The 14,951-nt window shown below is 46.9% G+C and overlaps 1 protein-coding gene across 1 annotated transcript in view; it reads right to left on the reverse strand.

The window, feature by feature from the left end:
• EML3 (EMAP like 3) overlaps positions 1-4,739 on the reverse strand; it is a 349,814-nt gene extending 345,075 nt beyond the window's left edge. The window contains exon 1 of the mRNA XM_085626072.1: positions 3,497-4,739. Within this exon, the coding sequence (XP_085482198.1) occupies positions 3,497-3,527 (31 nt within the window). The 5' untranslated portion in view covers positions 3,528-4,739. The remainder of the gene's footprint in view (positions 1-3,496) is intronic.
• Positions 4,740-14,951: the final 10,212 nt, after the last annotated feature.

Genomic DNA, 14,951 nt, shown 5'->3' on the forward strand with positions numbered 1-14,951 from the left:
AAAAAGTCTCTGTTTCTAGACCAATCTCTCCAGCCCAGACCTGAAACCGCCAAGAGGAAAAGGGTTGGATCTCTCTGTAATGCGCAAAAAAGTAACATAGCTGTGTCGAATGGTGTTGGGAGCCAACAAGTGTCTAAGAAGTGACCCGAGAGCTAGCTTTGTAATAACTCAAGGCAGAGGTGCAAACTTATCCTCGGAACTTATTGTCCTCCTTTCTAGTGCCTAGAAATGTGGAGTGAATGTGGCGTTAGGGTGGAATTTGTAAATGGGGAACCAGGTTCGAGTCTCGGTGTCAGCTCAACATCCTGTGATTCGGAGCAAATCACGTAATTTCCCAGAGTGCCTAAAAACATGAACGTGTCCTTGTGCATTTTGGGTCTCATGTAAAGCGTTCAAATACCTCAGGGTCAATTTCGGGGTATATACAACTGCAATACCCACCCCCACCCCCCAGAGGGGCACGCCGGGGCCTAGTATCCGTGTCACCACCTCTATCCCGATCTTCAAAGCTGACCTCAAATCTCTTCTATTCCAAAGACACTTTCAGAACTAATACCTTCATTCTCAGACCCCTCTAGGAAGTTTGTTAGTCATTGTAAATTTGTCATATTTTCTTGTACATTCCTCACCCTTGCTTGCTGTGTTTGATATCCTGTTCTTGCCTTCTATGTTTTTCCCTACCTCTTCTTGCTTGCTGTGTTTGATATCCTGTTCTTGCCTTCTATGTTTTTCCCTACCTCTTCTTGCTTGCTGTGTTTGATATCCTGTTCTTGCCTTCTATGTTTTTCCCTGCCTCTTCTTGCTTGCTGTGTTTGATATCCTGTTCTTGCCGTCTATGTTTTTCCCTACCTCTTCTTGCTTGCTGTGTTTGATATCCTGTTCTTGCCTTCTATGTTTTTCCCTGCCTCTTCTTGCTTGCTGTGTTTGATATCCTGTTCTTGCCTTCTATGTTTTTCCCTGCCTCTTCTTGCTTGCTGTGTTTGATATCCTGTTCTTGCCGTCTATGTTTTTCCCTGCCTCTTCTTGCTTGCTGTGTTTGATATCCTGTTCTTGCCTTCTATGTTTTTCCCTGCCTCTTCTTGCTTGCTGTGTTTGATATCCTGTTCTTGCCTTCTATGTTTTTCCCTGCCTCTTCTTGCTTGCTGTGTTTGATATTGTGTCCTGCTATTTTTGTAACGTTCTATTTTGTAACATTTCTCTCATGTAAACGTAACTGGTTCTATTGTACAGCGCCCTGACACCTTCGGGTAAAGTCCGCGCTTTATTAAAATGCATTAAATAAATAAATAAATAGTATAGGCTTGAACGAGGAGGAGTGTTTCTGTGGGTTTACCGCGTGCCCAGGTGTGACTCGAACTGTTTGCGGGCTAATCTGTCTGGGTCCTGGCGTCAGCAGGAAGCAGCACCGGGTAAAAATACAGGCCTGCTGGTGGCTTCTGCAATAAGGTCGGTCCAGCAGCGACACCGGCTAATTCGAGCTCCAAGTGGCAACGTGAGCCGAGGAAGGCCCGGGTGGGACTCGGGGGTGGCAGCTGGCGATCCAGGGGGCAGACACTGGAGTTCACGGGACAGCTGCTGCGGGGTAATAAAACCCACCTGTGCGGAGTGACCCGGGGGTGACACGCAGGGCCTGTAATGCAACGCTTCTGGGCACCGCTGTATCCCTCCAGCGGCAACACACAAACACGCATGGGAGGGTTATCTTTGCACTGCCGAAATCTCAAGCGAGCCTCGGGTGGTCACGGACACAAAAATTGGGCAATATTTTAGTCACAGTTGACATGTTGTTGTGACCATCCAATGTAAGGCTACAGAATGGTCCATTCCAAAGGGAAGCTCAGTCTGGACCAGCATTTAATTGGCAGATACGAAACTTGACCCCTGCTCCACCCCCCTCCCCCCGTCCCCCACCCCTCCCCACCCCCTGCACAGTACTTGAAGGCTCCGCTCCAGACCCAGTCAGGAGCTCGCAGGCCATTGCCTGTGTACAATCTCAGAGGGGGAAGGCCTGGCGCTCCCCCTGCCCCCCCCCCCACCCCCCCACCCCCACCCCGTTACGCCACTGGATACCCCCATCACAACTGTAACTCGTTGAGAGCAATGGCAGTGGGCTAGCAAACGTGCCTTTGGACCCAATGCAATTATGCAATAAAAGGAAACGCACCCGTGAGCTCCTGTGTGGGTACTTACAAAAAAGTTAGCCATAATGGCTACTGAGTGTGACCCTCACAACACTGAGCCCCGGTGCCACTACTCGTGATGTACAGTTGATAGCTACCCCTGTTTGACACGCTCGAATCTATGGAAGTGTTTGACGTGCGTGCGTGTGGACACAAGTACACTTGCAGAGGGCGAGTCTGAGAAGAGAGAGACAGAGAGAGAGTGTGTGTGTGTGTGTGTGTGTGTGTGTGTGTGTGTAGAAGCACGGCTACAAGGGACATTCTCAGAAGTGGATGTGTGCGCGCGTGCGCGGTCACGCATGCTGCGCTGCTGCCCAGCCTGAATCAGTTCCCAGGCTAATCACTTGCAGTTTTTCTGGTTTCCCTCTTTTTTGAAGCTCGGCCAAAATGTTAAGTTTTTACAAGTCGCCGGAGACAAATAAAATCCTCAGCCAAGGGCAGCCCTGAGTGCAGCGAGAGGTACGGATGGACCGAACGCGAGGGAACCAGAGGCAAGGGGGCATCGTATGTGGGGCAACAAGGGGGCATGGGACAGTCACATAGGGGCACAGTGCACTGGGGTATCAGAGAGAAAGGGTCCACGTTGTTGCCATGGTAGGGGCAGCAAAAAGAAGGTATGGAGCTGTCATACAGAGGTGCGGAACTTTGGGGGTCCCAGAGGAAGAAAGGGCACCAAAGTGGCCTGGTACACCTGGGCCACAGAAGAGTGGCGGTAAGGGGCTTCGAAGCACAGAGGAGTGGGTGGCGTAGCAAAGGGCCCTACTGCAAGCGAGGAGAATGGCTGTGTATCAAAATACAGCACTAACCAGAACCCAGTCACCCCTCAAGGCTGTAGGCGCCGGTGCCACCGCGCCTGCTGCACCATTTATAGCTATGCCCCTGCTAAGGGGAGAGAAAACAGAAAGAGAGCATGGGGTTCAGCGGAGTGAGGCTGACTGACTGTGTGATCTTCGGAGACACTGAAGAGAGGGTACAAACAGTCAGAGCGCACAGAGACACCAAACCGACCTGCACCGAACAAGTTGGATGCGAATACCAGAGAGAAACATAGTTTCCGGTGCACAGGGGCACCAATCAGACACGGAGTGCACAGTACTGAACCCCATTCATCCCTTCATCTTTCCGAGGTCGATAACTGCAATTACATACAATTGAGTTAGGTAATAATAAACCTCCAATTACGTCCATAGCGCCAAGAGACCATTCTGAGCGTGCTCTTCAACCAGCCTGTTATGTTAACCGTGATGTGTGCACCGGAGTTTGGGCACTAGTGAAAGGTGCACTAGAAATGATGGCCCAGATGGGGGGGCACTCACCCATCAGGCTGCGCTGCACATCGCCGTCCATGATCTGGTCCTAGGGGTCGAGGCCAGAGACACCCATGCATCCGTCTGAGAGTGTCAGGGCGTCACCGCAGGGGGCTGCAGACGTCTCGGTCCAACAGCCTGGCACTCCGGGCAAGCAGAAGGGGCCTCGACAGAGGGGCAGCACGCGCAGGTCTCTCCCTGCAGGGCTGTTTCTCTTCCACAAACGGTCTCTAGTCTTTCCCCTCTCCCGCGCGCGGCACTGGGACCACTCGTGCAGCGCTGTCTCTCTCGCAGCGTTTCCTGTCCCACGCTCTGCTGGATTTACTCTCAGGCAGCGCTCGCGTCTCTCGCTGGAAGAGCTGTTTCTCTCATATAGTGCTGAGAACTCTGTCTGCAGTGGCGCCTCTCACCTGCAGCGCGCTCTCGTTCAGTGCTCTGGATGCCAAGCCCCCAAGGGAGCGCTGTTTCTCTAACAGTGCAGTCTTGTTGTGCAGTGCTTTGCCTCTCACTCTTTTTTTGCAGTGCTATTTATTCCTTCCCCAGCACTCTCACTCCCTGTGGGGCTGTTTGCATTGCTGAGATGTGTCCCCTGCTCTCCCTCTGCGATGTCACCTTTCCCCGCGGCACTCTAGCCGTCTGTTCTATGCAAAGCTTGGACCTCTCACGCAGGAGTGAATATGTCCCTCACTCAGTGCTGGATGACTTTTTTCCAAACAGTCCTGGGATCTCTTAAAATGTGGCACTGTCTCCGATACAGGTAGTGTTGGGCTCTCTCATGAAATTGAAATTCGGAGGTCAGCCCCCTTTCTAGTGCCGTGTAGCATGTCTCTCTCCTGCAATGCCGCGGTCTCTCCGCAGAAGCGCAGTCTGGCCTTTTTCTTAAGCGTGGTCTCTCGCCTGTACCACTGTCTCTCTCTTGCAGTGTGGAGAGAGACACTTCCAGCCAGTGCAAGGTGTCTCATGAAGTGCTGGCAGTGGCAGCTGTTCGCGCACAGCGTAGATGTCTCTCTCGTGCAGTGCTGCCACTCTCCCGCGCCGTCATCTCTTTCGTTGATGCTTTTCTTTCACGCGCTCAAGCAGTGATAGAATCCCTCTAACGCAGCGCTGGGTGTCTCTCTCCTGCAGTGACTGCTTTTCACGCAGTGCTTTTTTTCCCGCCCCCTGGTCTTGGAACAGAGTTAAAATGAAGTCGGGCTGCAACTTGTGAGCTTCGCTGTGTACAGGACGGGCCCTCCCCCAGGAAGCGCTGGGCATGTCACTTCCCCTCCTCCTCTCACTGTACTCTCGCTCTCTCTCCTCTTGCATCTCTCCACCCTCTTTCCTCACCCAGCCTGTCTCTCGCTTTGCTTCCATAGATTTATCTCAATATTATTTTTATTTTATACTTTCAGTTCCTTACCACTCTTCTTTCTCCTTTCTGCTCTTTTCCCCACCACCCTCTAGTTTTCTTCAAGGCTCGCCTCATTTAATCTGTCTCCCCTGTCACTTCATCTTTTCTGTCTGGACTCTCAGTCTTTCTCCCCTGTTTGCTATCCAATTGGTTCTCCTCTTTGCTATTCAGTTGCTTCACAAAGGTACTAAAAGACCAAGGGGTTAACAAAGCCAATAGGCCTGGACCTGGCAAGGCGGTGCATTGGTTAAATTGTTTTTATTTCAAGCATATGCCACAAAAGAAGGACGAAATATGTCACACCTTAAACATGCGAGCCACATGCTTGCAGTAAACATTTTAAATGTAAAAGAAATGAACGAATCACTGCATTTCCTTTTAATAGAATGGGACAGGGGCTTCTTAGCACAACATGATTAGAAACCCTTTTCAGTTTTAACGCACATCAAAAGAAAAGAGAAATCCTAATGGTGAAGACAAAAGATATTACTGTATCCTGAAGACCTAGCTTAAACACACCAGAATTCTCCAAAAATGTTAAAGACTGAAACAAAAAAAGCATTGGCAAATTAAAGTTTTGGCCCACCAGTGTTGATGTGCACTTCTATTCAGGTAGATGTGCGCATATGATGAGGAAAGATGTGCAGTGGTGGGCTGAAACAAAATGTAACTCTCAACTTAACAGAGCAACAGACCAATGGATGAAGAGAGCTGACCTAAAGCCTTTCTGTATAAATATAAAAGCATGTTATATTAATTTATGTTTTTTTATCACACAAGGCTGGTGAAACACCTGAAGCTGTCTCTAAGCCTTACCTAAAAATACCCTCTCACTCTATGTCTCTTGCTCCCCCACTTACTTATTATACCCTCCTCACTCTGCGGATCTGTTTCTTTTTCTACTCTTCATATCTCTCTTTTTCCTCCAGATTTTATTCTATCTCGCTCTCAACTTTTCCGCCCCTTTATCTTCATTTTTCTATTTCTGTTTGCGGAACTCATCTAACAACTGGCAGATTCACTGCTAGAAGTGGAACTAAAAAGGAGAACTAACATTAATACACATATTAACCCCTCACAGCCACCCTCTCCTTTTTATCACCCCTCAAGGGGTTAAGCAACTTTAGACCAGCTGCTACCTCTCATCCAAGCCAACAACCCCTAAGGGGAGTCTAACAATTATAGGAAATTGGGAGCTTTCTGCTGGCATATCAGCAGCAGTTCTCGGGAGTGCATTCTGGGTATTGTAGTTCATAGTAATTTAAGTATGCACAAAGTAGAAAGTGTTTATCTTTACTGCAGCCAGTGCTGGCATCTGTGGACACATGAGTTTCTTGGTCATTGCCAGTCAATCAGCAGAGAGCAAACATATTAAGTTTGGGGGGATGCCTGAAATGCAGATGAAAGTTTTCCAGGTAGCACACAAAGAAGTAAACAAGAAACACGTGTCTAGAGAAGACCAGCACTGGCTGTGCTAACACTTTCCACCGTGAGTACTTGAAACTACTATGAACTACAATAACCAGAATTCATTTGGGAGACCTGGTGCTGATATGCCAACAGTGTGCTTCCCCACACAGTAACTGGTAACCCCCTATGGGAGCTTTGTACCAGACAAGACTAGATGCACCAGCATGACTTGGAGTACTGCTATTCCTGAGAGACGTTAGGCAGTATTTGAAGCCCTCTCAAACCTATCGCCTACTCTCTGCTGATGAATGGCAATGACCAAGAAACACATCTCTCCCTGTACTGGTTCTAATCGGTGACACAATGTCTCCTGTGGCATAACTGCTCTAGTATGTAAACAGGAAGGGGGAACTAAGTGCACCGTTTTCATTGGCAAGATATGCTTATATATGTGTCTATTGAACCTACAGCCTTGAGAAAGTCGTCTAGGACGAAACACGTGTCAGCTGTCTTCTGGTGTACAAACAAAACTGGATCATTGGATTGTCAACAATAAATGGACCTGCTTCCATTGACAGACCTTTTGAAAGACTTTGTTGTGTTCTCATATATATTGTAGACTACTATGTGTTACTAGCCCATTGAGCACACTCAACATTAATTTGTTTTCTGTATCACTTATTTATCCTTTGCCTGGGAGGTGCAGAATATCTGTATACCACTGCCGCCACTTTCCTGTTCACAAGAAACACATGTCTTGAGATGTCCGGGACTGGCTGCGCTAACACTGATAGCAAACATTTTCTACTTGTGAGTATGTAAACTACTGTGAACCTCAACAACCAGAATGCACCTGGGAGAACTGGTGCTTATATGCTAGCAGCGTGTTCCATCCCCTGTTATCTCTTAGAGGCACATTATGATGCCACGTTGTATGCTGGGAGCTGTAGCCCTCATTTTCTCAAGCTGACAGTGGCTTGGAAATACCACAATGTACCGGACAGGGAGGCTGTGTGAAAACCTGGACTCCTGGTCATTATTTTTGGAGGACATGGGTGACATCTTTGTTTGCCTTTATACAGGGGTTTAACCCCAAAATATGCCCCTTGCAAATTAGGCTGGGGGTACCATAAATGTTCACTTTGAATGTTCTGTACAATGTTCTGTACAAAAACCTAGCGCTGAGGGGTGGCTATTTGCGAGATTGGGGCTCCTTGGACTGCAGGAACCTAAGGTGCCCATGTTACATCCTTATTTAAAAACCACCCAACCCTTAAAATTGAGTATTCGAGCTCAAGAAACGCCTTTGATGACCAATCTTTCAACGAGCTTGATGATGAATTTTAGGAGCCACCCATTCCTGGAATCCACTTCATGATAATCACATCCCTGACAGGACATCCCAGCTGTGCCTCCAACACTGGCAAGGTAAACCAGCATTGGCATAGCCAATAGGTCTCGCCTTTGGGACCTTATAAGTATTTAGCCATGCAACAGTTGCATAACTAAATACTTATAAGGTCCCAAAAGCGAGACCTATTGGCTATGGCAAGCGGCCCTGCGGCCGCAAAAGTGATCGCGATCAAACATCAAAGCGTGCGGCCGCGAAAGTGAAAGTAATCGCGGTAAAGCGTGGCGCGCGCTCCCGCGCACTTGCACTGTACTCTAGGCTGGCCTGGTAGCACTTTTTGGAGCCTCTCAATAAGTCTCGCCAGACCAGCGCATGCGCTGGGTCAGGCGAGACCTAAAAAAGGCCCCATTCAAGTCACATGACTGGTAATAATAATCGAAGTGTCACAGTGTAGTAAGCACTAATATCGACCCCTCTAGCTGCACCCCTCACTCGCCTCCAATGCCACGTCTCTGGAGTGTCTCCAACATGTGGAGGCGATCTTATTTCAGAACCCCACCTGGACTGAAACTCACAGAATAGCTCAGGGTCCTTTCATCACTTACATCTACACCTCTATCATGCCTTCTTGCCTCACCACCCTTCCCCAAAGTGACATCTCAGCAGTGCCACAAATATGTGGAACAGTCTCATTTTAGAGCCACCTTCTGGGCACATGACTGGTACCCATAGCTGAAGTGTCAGGGTCCATTGTGTGCTGATCTCAGCCCCTTGGTCACCTCTCCTATCTCATCATCACATTCTGATGCAACATCTTAGTAGTGCGTCCAACACGTTAGCAATCTCATTTCAGAGCCCCGTCAATCCTTGTGAATAGTATTCAGTTGACATGTCAAGGTCGTCACTTACCATGCCGTCTTTCTCCCAAACAACATCTCACCTAGGCCGCTAATATGCAGGGCCAGTCTTAGTACCTGCTGTATTCAAATCAAGTGACCACCACTGTAGCCCACCTTACACTTCGTCCTCCACAACAGCATGGCAGTGCTTCCAACCATTAGCGGCATTCTTACTATAGAATCCCATCAAATCAAGCGATTGGTACTGTCACCTTTAGAGATGTTTCAGCAGTTCCACCAGCCTGGGTGTAGGACTTTCAGAACATGGTGCTTAAAGGTCACATTGTTGCTACCTACTTCTGTGCTTGTATGTCAGAGTATCTCATGCAGAAACAGATATTGTGTCCTTAAAAAAGTTATCAAAAATATCATACTTTCAGGTGCAGACTTTCTTCTATTAACTCAAATGCAGCAAAATGTGTGTAAATTTATCTAGGCCATAATATTTAGGCCAGATGATATTTTGACAACGTTATCCTGGTACCACTCCACCACTGTAATCAGATTGCTAATTTTTTCTCTGGAAAAATCTCCTCCCTCTACGCCTCATTGCCGTAAAAAGTAAAAGAACTACAGTTTCCCTCCTCCTGGAACATCACCCTTTTACCACTGGAAGGCTCCTTTAGTATAGAGAACATTTTGGTAGGGGAAACGTGCTTCCTCGCTGCTAAAATTAAATCAGGATCTCCACTAGACCTAGCCTCACCGGCAATGCTGGAACAAGTGCTTACGGCTACAACCACAGCATTATGTACACTGCTCAACCAGTCTTTTGAGTGAGGCCTACTACCACTAGTTTGGAAACATGCCATGGTAGTTCCTCTTCTTAAGAATCCCTCACTGGACCCTTCTAAGCCAGAGAACTTCCGACCAATTTCGATGTTACCATTCTTTGCCGAAGTTGCCAAAACATGTAAATCAACAACTAATGAAGTTTATTGATGAGAAAGAACTCCTTCATGAGACCCAATCAGGTTTCAGACCGCATTACAGCATGGAATCCGCCCTCCTGCTAGCCTCAGAGACTTTACGCATCTTGGCAGATGAAAGCAAGATTGCTGCTCTAGTTATGCTAGGCTGAAGTGCGGCTTTTGACACTGTATCCCACGGCTTTCTTTTAGAATGGCTGTGGAAAGAGGACGAACTCTTGAATGGTTTGCCGATTTTCTGCAGAACCACTCCTTCCAGGTGATTCTGAATCCGTGCACCTCAGAAATCATCTCTTTGCAGCAGGGAGTGCCACAGGGTTCGGTTTTGAGCCCAAGCCTGTTTAACCTGTATCTGTGTCTCTTGGCGGACGTGATCGAACGCCTCGGTGTGAGGATCGTGCCCTATGCTGATGATACTCAGCTGATCATCACACTGGCACAAGATGATGGTAGAGCCGCAGCCAATTTCAAGACCTTTCTGGTGGACCTCGTGGCTTGGATGGACTCCAGCTGCCTAAGACTAAATGCAGCAAAACATACGTTTTGGTGATTGGGAAACAGCCCTCGATATTGTCCTCTGCCTGGTGGCCTAGCAAACTGGGCCCATCCCGATTCCCAAACCTAAAAATCTGGGTTTCACGTTTGACTCTTCACCATCCTTTGACAGTCCTTTCTGCCACTATCGGCACCTGTTTTGGAATCCTAAAGATGCGCCAAAAGATTCTGGGGTTCCTACCGGAGTCAACCAAGGAGACGGTAATCCAGGCCCTGTTGGTATCTCGTCTAGATTACTGTAAGGTACTCTACTTGAGGGTCCCCAAAGGCAGGCTGGGTATGCTTCAAAGGGCGCAAAATGCAGCGGCCTGTATGTTACTAAAAGTTCCAAAACAGTCTTCTATGAGTTCAGGACTTGCCCAACTGCGCTGGCTCCTTATCAAGCACAGAGTCTCTTTTAACACTCTCTGCTTTGCTCACAGAACACTCAACCAGAGCGGCCCAAGACATCTCTGTCCTCTGATCAAAGCTTACATTCCTAACAGGCATCTCTGGTGCTCAGGGGCTGCGCGGACTGTGATCCCCAGAAGTAACAGGATGCCCTTTGGGGGCAGCTCTTTCAGGTTCCTTGCGGCCAAACTTTGGACCTCCATGCCGTTAGATCTGAGGATGGATCCATCCGAAATTCAGTTCCAGAAAAATCTAAAGACCTGGCTATTCAGGCAAAAGTAAGTAGTGTCGTAGGCCCCAGTATATGAACACAACTGGAACAGGGCAACAGGCCCTAGTGATGAAATCATAGCGTGGGGACACTCCATATGGAGTAACCAAGCGCTTTACAAACCCCCCCCCCCAACACAACACCATGAGCACTGTCACCTACCTGGAGACGAACAGGCCGAAGGAAAATTCCTAAGCGACATGTGTTCCTGAAATGCTGGGGATGAAGGAGGCTAGGAAAGCCCATTAGGGGTCAGTTTGCGTCACAGGAGAGGTGTCTCTTTGCTAATAAGTCTCTGTATTAGAGTGCTGGTACAGGAACAGTAGCACCTGACTGAAGAAGAACTCATGGGGTTCTCTCAGAAATTTCTCATGATTTTTGCTAATACTATAAACACTACCCATAATTCACAAAGTTTCCTGTATGTAGATTTTCACATTAAAATCATGCCACCCTCTCCCCGTTTTAGTAGTTTTGAGAAAAAAAGATTACCGTTATCTGTTTGAATTCAGTAGCAATAAAAATGGTTTGAAAGGTAACTCATGAGAAAACGTCTCATTCATATTGAGTGCTAGCTAGCGCTTGTGAGAAAATATTGGTGGTTTGCGATAAAAAGTATGCAAAGGCGTAAATGTAGGGGAAAAAGGACATATTTGTGAACCAAAGGGAGGTCGGAAACCGGTATTTACGTAAGACCTCACTGGCAAAGTACACACTTTGCAAACTCCTCCATTAACACATACTGTGTATTGATACCTAGTGTGACATGAGCCTTGTCTCTTGAAATAGAACCCACATACAATAATGCTGTCAATCACCCATTTCAGATAACACGTAAACACCATGCGTGTGTACCAAAATAAACTTCAGTATTTTATTATAAGTCATTTGATCAGTGACGCACCACAAAACATCCGTTAGAAAAAGAAAGTTATTTTTATGTAAACTTAAATAGTCACATCTTGTGTTTTTTGGAAGTAAATTGGCAATTAATTTGACTAGTGGGAATAATGGCTCTGGTTAAGTTATCTCCAGTCAGCGGTTGAAGTCTAAGGCCTTCATTAAGGGATTCCAATCAGAGACATTTTAAGGGATGGGCAGAGTGGGTAATTACCCAGTGTCCCCGCCTTCCAGAGGGGTCCTGGGAAACTGAGCTCTCCCTCTATTTGACCTCTGTGTATTCCACATCTCTCTTTAAACCTCTGTCTATTGTCACCTCTAACTCTGTTTCTCAAACCCAGTATCATCTTAAGGATTTTTGGGGGATCGGGCAAGACATATTTCAACTGCTTTTGTATGACCTTGTTCACATTTAACATATTATTTAGTGTTATGTGGGCTTGAAATGTGTATTAAAATTAAAATTTGTTCGGTACAGGGCCCCTCAAAATACATTTTGCTCGGGCCCCCAAAATCCTTGAAATGACAAAGATTCCAGTTTGCACAGGAACACAGCGCGTCAACATTCCTTACCCTGCACATATTTTGCCATGACCCGAAATGCTAGAAAAACATGTGGCAACTGGTACCAAGCACAAATTTGTAGAATAATTCCATATCCCAGAATATAAAATCTCAGGATAGCTCGTAATGTCGCCCCTCTATATTACCCACTCTCTGGTATCAGTGGTTCTGAGTATAGGAGAGGCCCCCTAAGTGTTCAAATGATGTGAGGAGGCAAGGGAGGTCTCAGTCTGGAAAATCTTTACTTACGAGGGCCAATGAAGAGGCTTAAACTTAGATGGCTTTTAAAGGAGTGAGGAAGGAGGTACATTTATTTTCGAGAATAACAAGAGATTCTTGACTTCAACAGAAATTGACAAGGATGCCTCCCCTTTTTAAAGCCTATCAGAAAGACCTGTCAGAAATAGTGGGTAAAACAACCAATCACAGTATTGCATCACATTTATAAGGGAGGGGCTGAAATATCACTCTACAAAAATACCAGTTTCGCAATATCGATTAGCACTATATCATCAAGGTAAGTTTATAAAGGGAAGTGTAAATTTACTGTTCTTGTCTTGACATCTATTTAACTTGTTGATATATAAGTAGTTAAAATTGTCGATTCAACATATCTGTTGATCAACATTTCCACCCAAAGTGAGCCATGACAGTCTTGAATTATCCACTGTTAATATTTTTGCTTTTTAGGTGGCTGGCTCTGGGCTCACAGGCACGTCTGCCTAGTTGAGGTCACATTTTCGGGTGTTTGGGTAACCACAGAAGCAGGAAGGCTCTGTCAATATTGAGTGGGATCAAGAAGTAAGCACCTAAACTTGGCCTCAGTTCTTCAAGCTTTCACTTAAACGGGCGGACAGAACTACTTTCACATTTCAATATATATGTATCATGAGGACATATAGGAAATGTTTTCATTGACTTAAGAGGGGGTCAAGTTATGTTATGTCATGTTAATTTATTTATAGAGCGCACGATTACCCTGAGGTGTCCTGGCGCTAGCTCCACTCTGCTGAGAAACACTGTGGCACGGAGAGCAGGTGTGGCTGTATGGGGTTCATTCTTTAAAAAGCCTGGGCTTAAGTTGCTTCCTGAAGGCTAGAAGGTCTGTGGAGTTCCTCAGACTCCACGGGAGGGTGTTCCAAGCCTTGGCTGCCCCTGTGATAAAGCTTCTCCCTCCCCATGACGCTTTTTTTGTGGGCGGTATGCTCACCAATTTGGCTCCTGATGAACGAAGGGTTCTTTTGGGATTGTACCATCTGAATTGGTGGGTCAAATACTCGGGACCCTGGCTATGCCGTGCCTTAAAAACAGTGCACAGTGATTTGAATGTCACCCTTTTCCTAATGGGAAGCCAGGGTAGTCATTTAATTTCTTTGGCTACCGATGTGAATTTAGGGGTGCCTGTCACCAGACTTGCTGCTGCGTTGTGCAAGGCCTGTAGTTTATTCAGGTGTCGCTCTTGGGTGTTTAGATAGAGCCCATTGCAGTAGTCCAGTCGGGATAAAATAATGGATGAGACCGCTGTTCGTAGGCTTTCTTCTGGCAGGAAAGGTTTGACCTCCCTTAGCAGTTTGAGGGAGTGAAAGGTAGCTGAAGTGGTCGCCTTTATCTGGTGCTCAAAATTCAATTTGTCATCCACTAGGATGCCTAGATTTTTTGCCTTCTCTGTAGGTTTAGGGAGGATGCCCAGATCTGCTGGCCACCAGTCTGGGGTCCAGAATTTAGCGTTTTTTCCAAACGTGAGTACCTTGGTTTTACCCGAGTTCAGTTTCAGGCAGTTTTGAGACATCCATGAACTAACTGCTCCCATACAGTTATGGAAGTTCTTGCTAATGCCTGCTTCAAGCCCTGGAAAGAGACACAAGTCCATTTGCGGGTCGTCTGCATAGGACGTGAGACTAAAACCATATGATCTTATCAAGGGAGCCAGGGATGCCACGTACACATTAAAAAGGGTTGGGCTAATGGACGAATCCTGTGGAATCCCACACGGTAGCGAGAAAGATTTGGATTCGAAATTTCCTAGGGCGACAGTTTGTCTCCTGTCCATCAGAAACGCTTTTAACAGCCTCCAAGCCCTACCATTGACTCCAATATTGGACAGGCGGTCCATCAAAAGATCATGATGGACTGTGTCGAAGGCTGCGGACAGATCCAGCATGTGAGGGCCGCCTCACCACCTTGGTCTAGGGCTTTCCTGATTTCTTCAGTTGATTTAATCAGGGCGGTCTCCGTGCTATGCCCTGCTCTGAAACCATATTGTGTAGGGTCCAGTAACCTGTTCCCATATAGGAATGAACTCAACTGTGCATTCATTTCCTTTTCCACTATTTTAGCTGGTAGTGGGAGGCGGGAGATGGGTCTATAATCATTTGGATCTTTTGAGTCCAAGTTATTTTTTTTCAGCAGTGGGAGTATGGAGGCCCGCTTCCAGCAGCTAGGGAAGTGCCCTGTTTCAGAGTTGAGGCAATTGGTTCCAGAGCTAATTTAGCCACTGACACTGGACAGGGGTCATGGGGGGATCCGGATTTAATAGAGGCCATAAGCAGCTTAGTGTCCTCAATATTGAGTGAGGCAAATTTTTCGAGTGACGGGCTGGCTCCTAAGACTTGCTTTGGGCCAGAGAGCCTATTTTCCGTAACTCCTGGCGGGAGTTGGTTGAAGGCTGAAAAGATTGCTTCTACCTTATTTTGAAAGAAATTTGCAATTTCCTCGCTCATTTCAAGACTAGATTCAACCTTAGGTGGACTAGGGGACTTTAGTCTGGCTATAGTTTTGTACAATTCCTTGGTGGAGTTTTTTGCT

This window comes from Triturus cristatus, chromosome 9 (genome assembly GCF_964204655.1).
Source record: "Triturus cristatus chromosome 9, aTriCri1.1, whole genome shotgun sequence".
Lineage (NCBI taxonomy): Eukaryota > Metazoa > Chordata > Amphibia > Caudata > Salamandridae > Triturus > Triturus cristatus.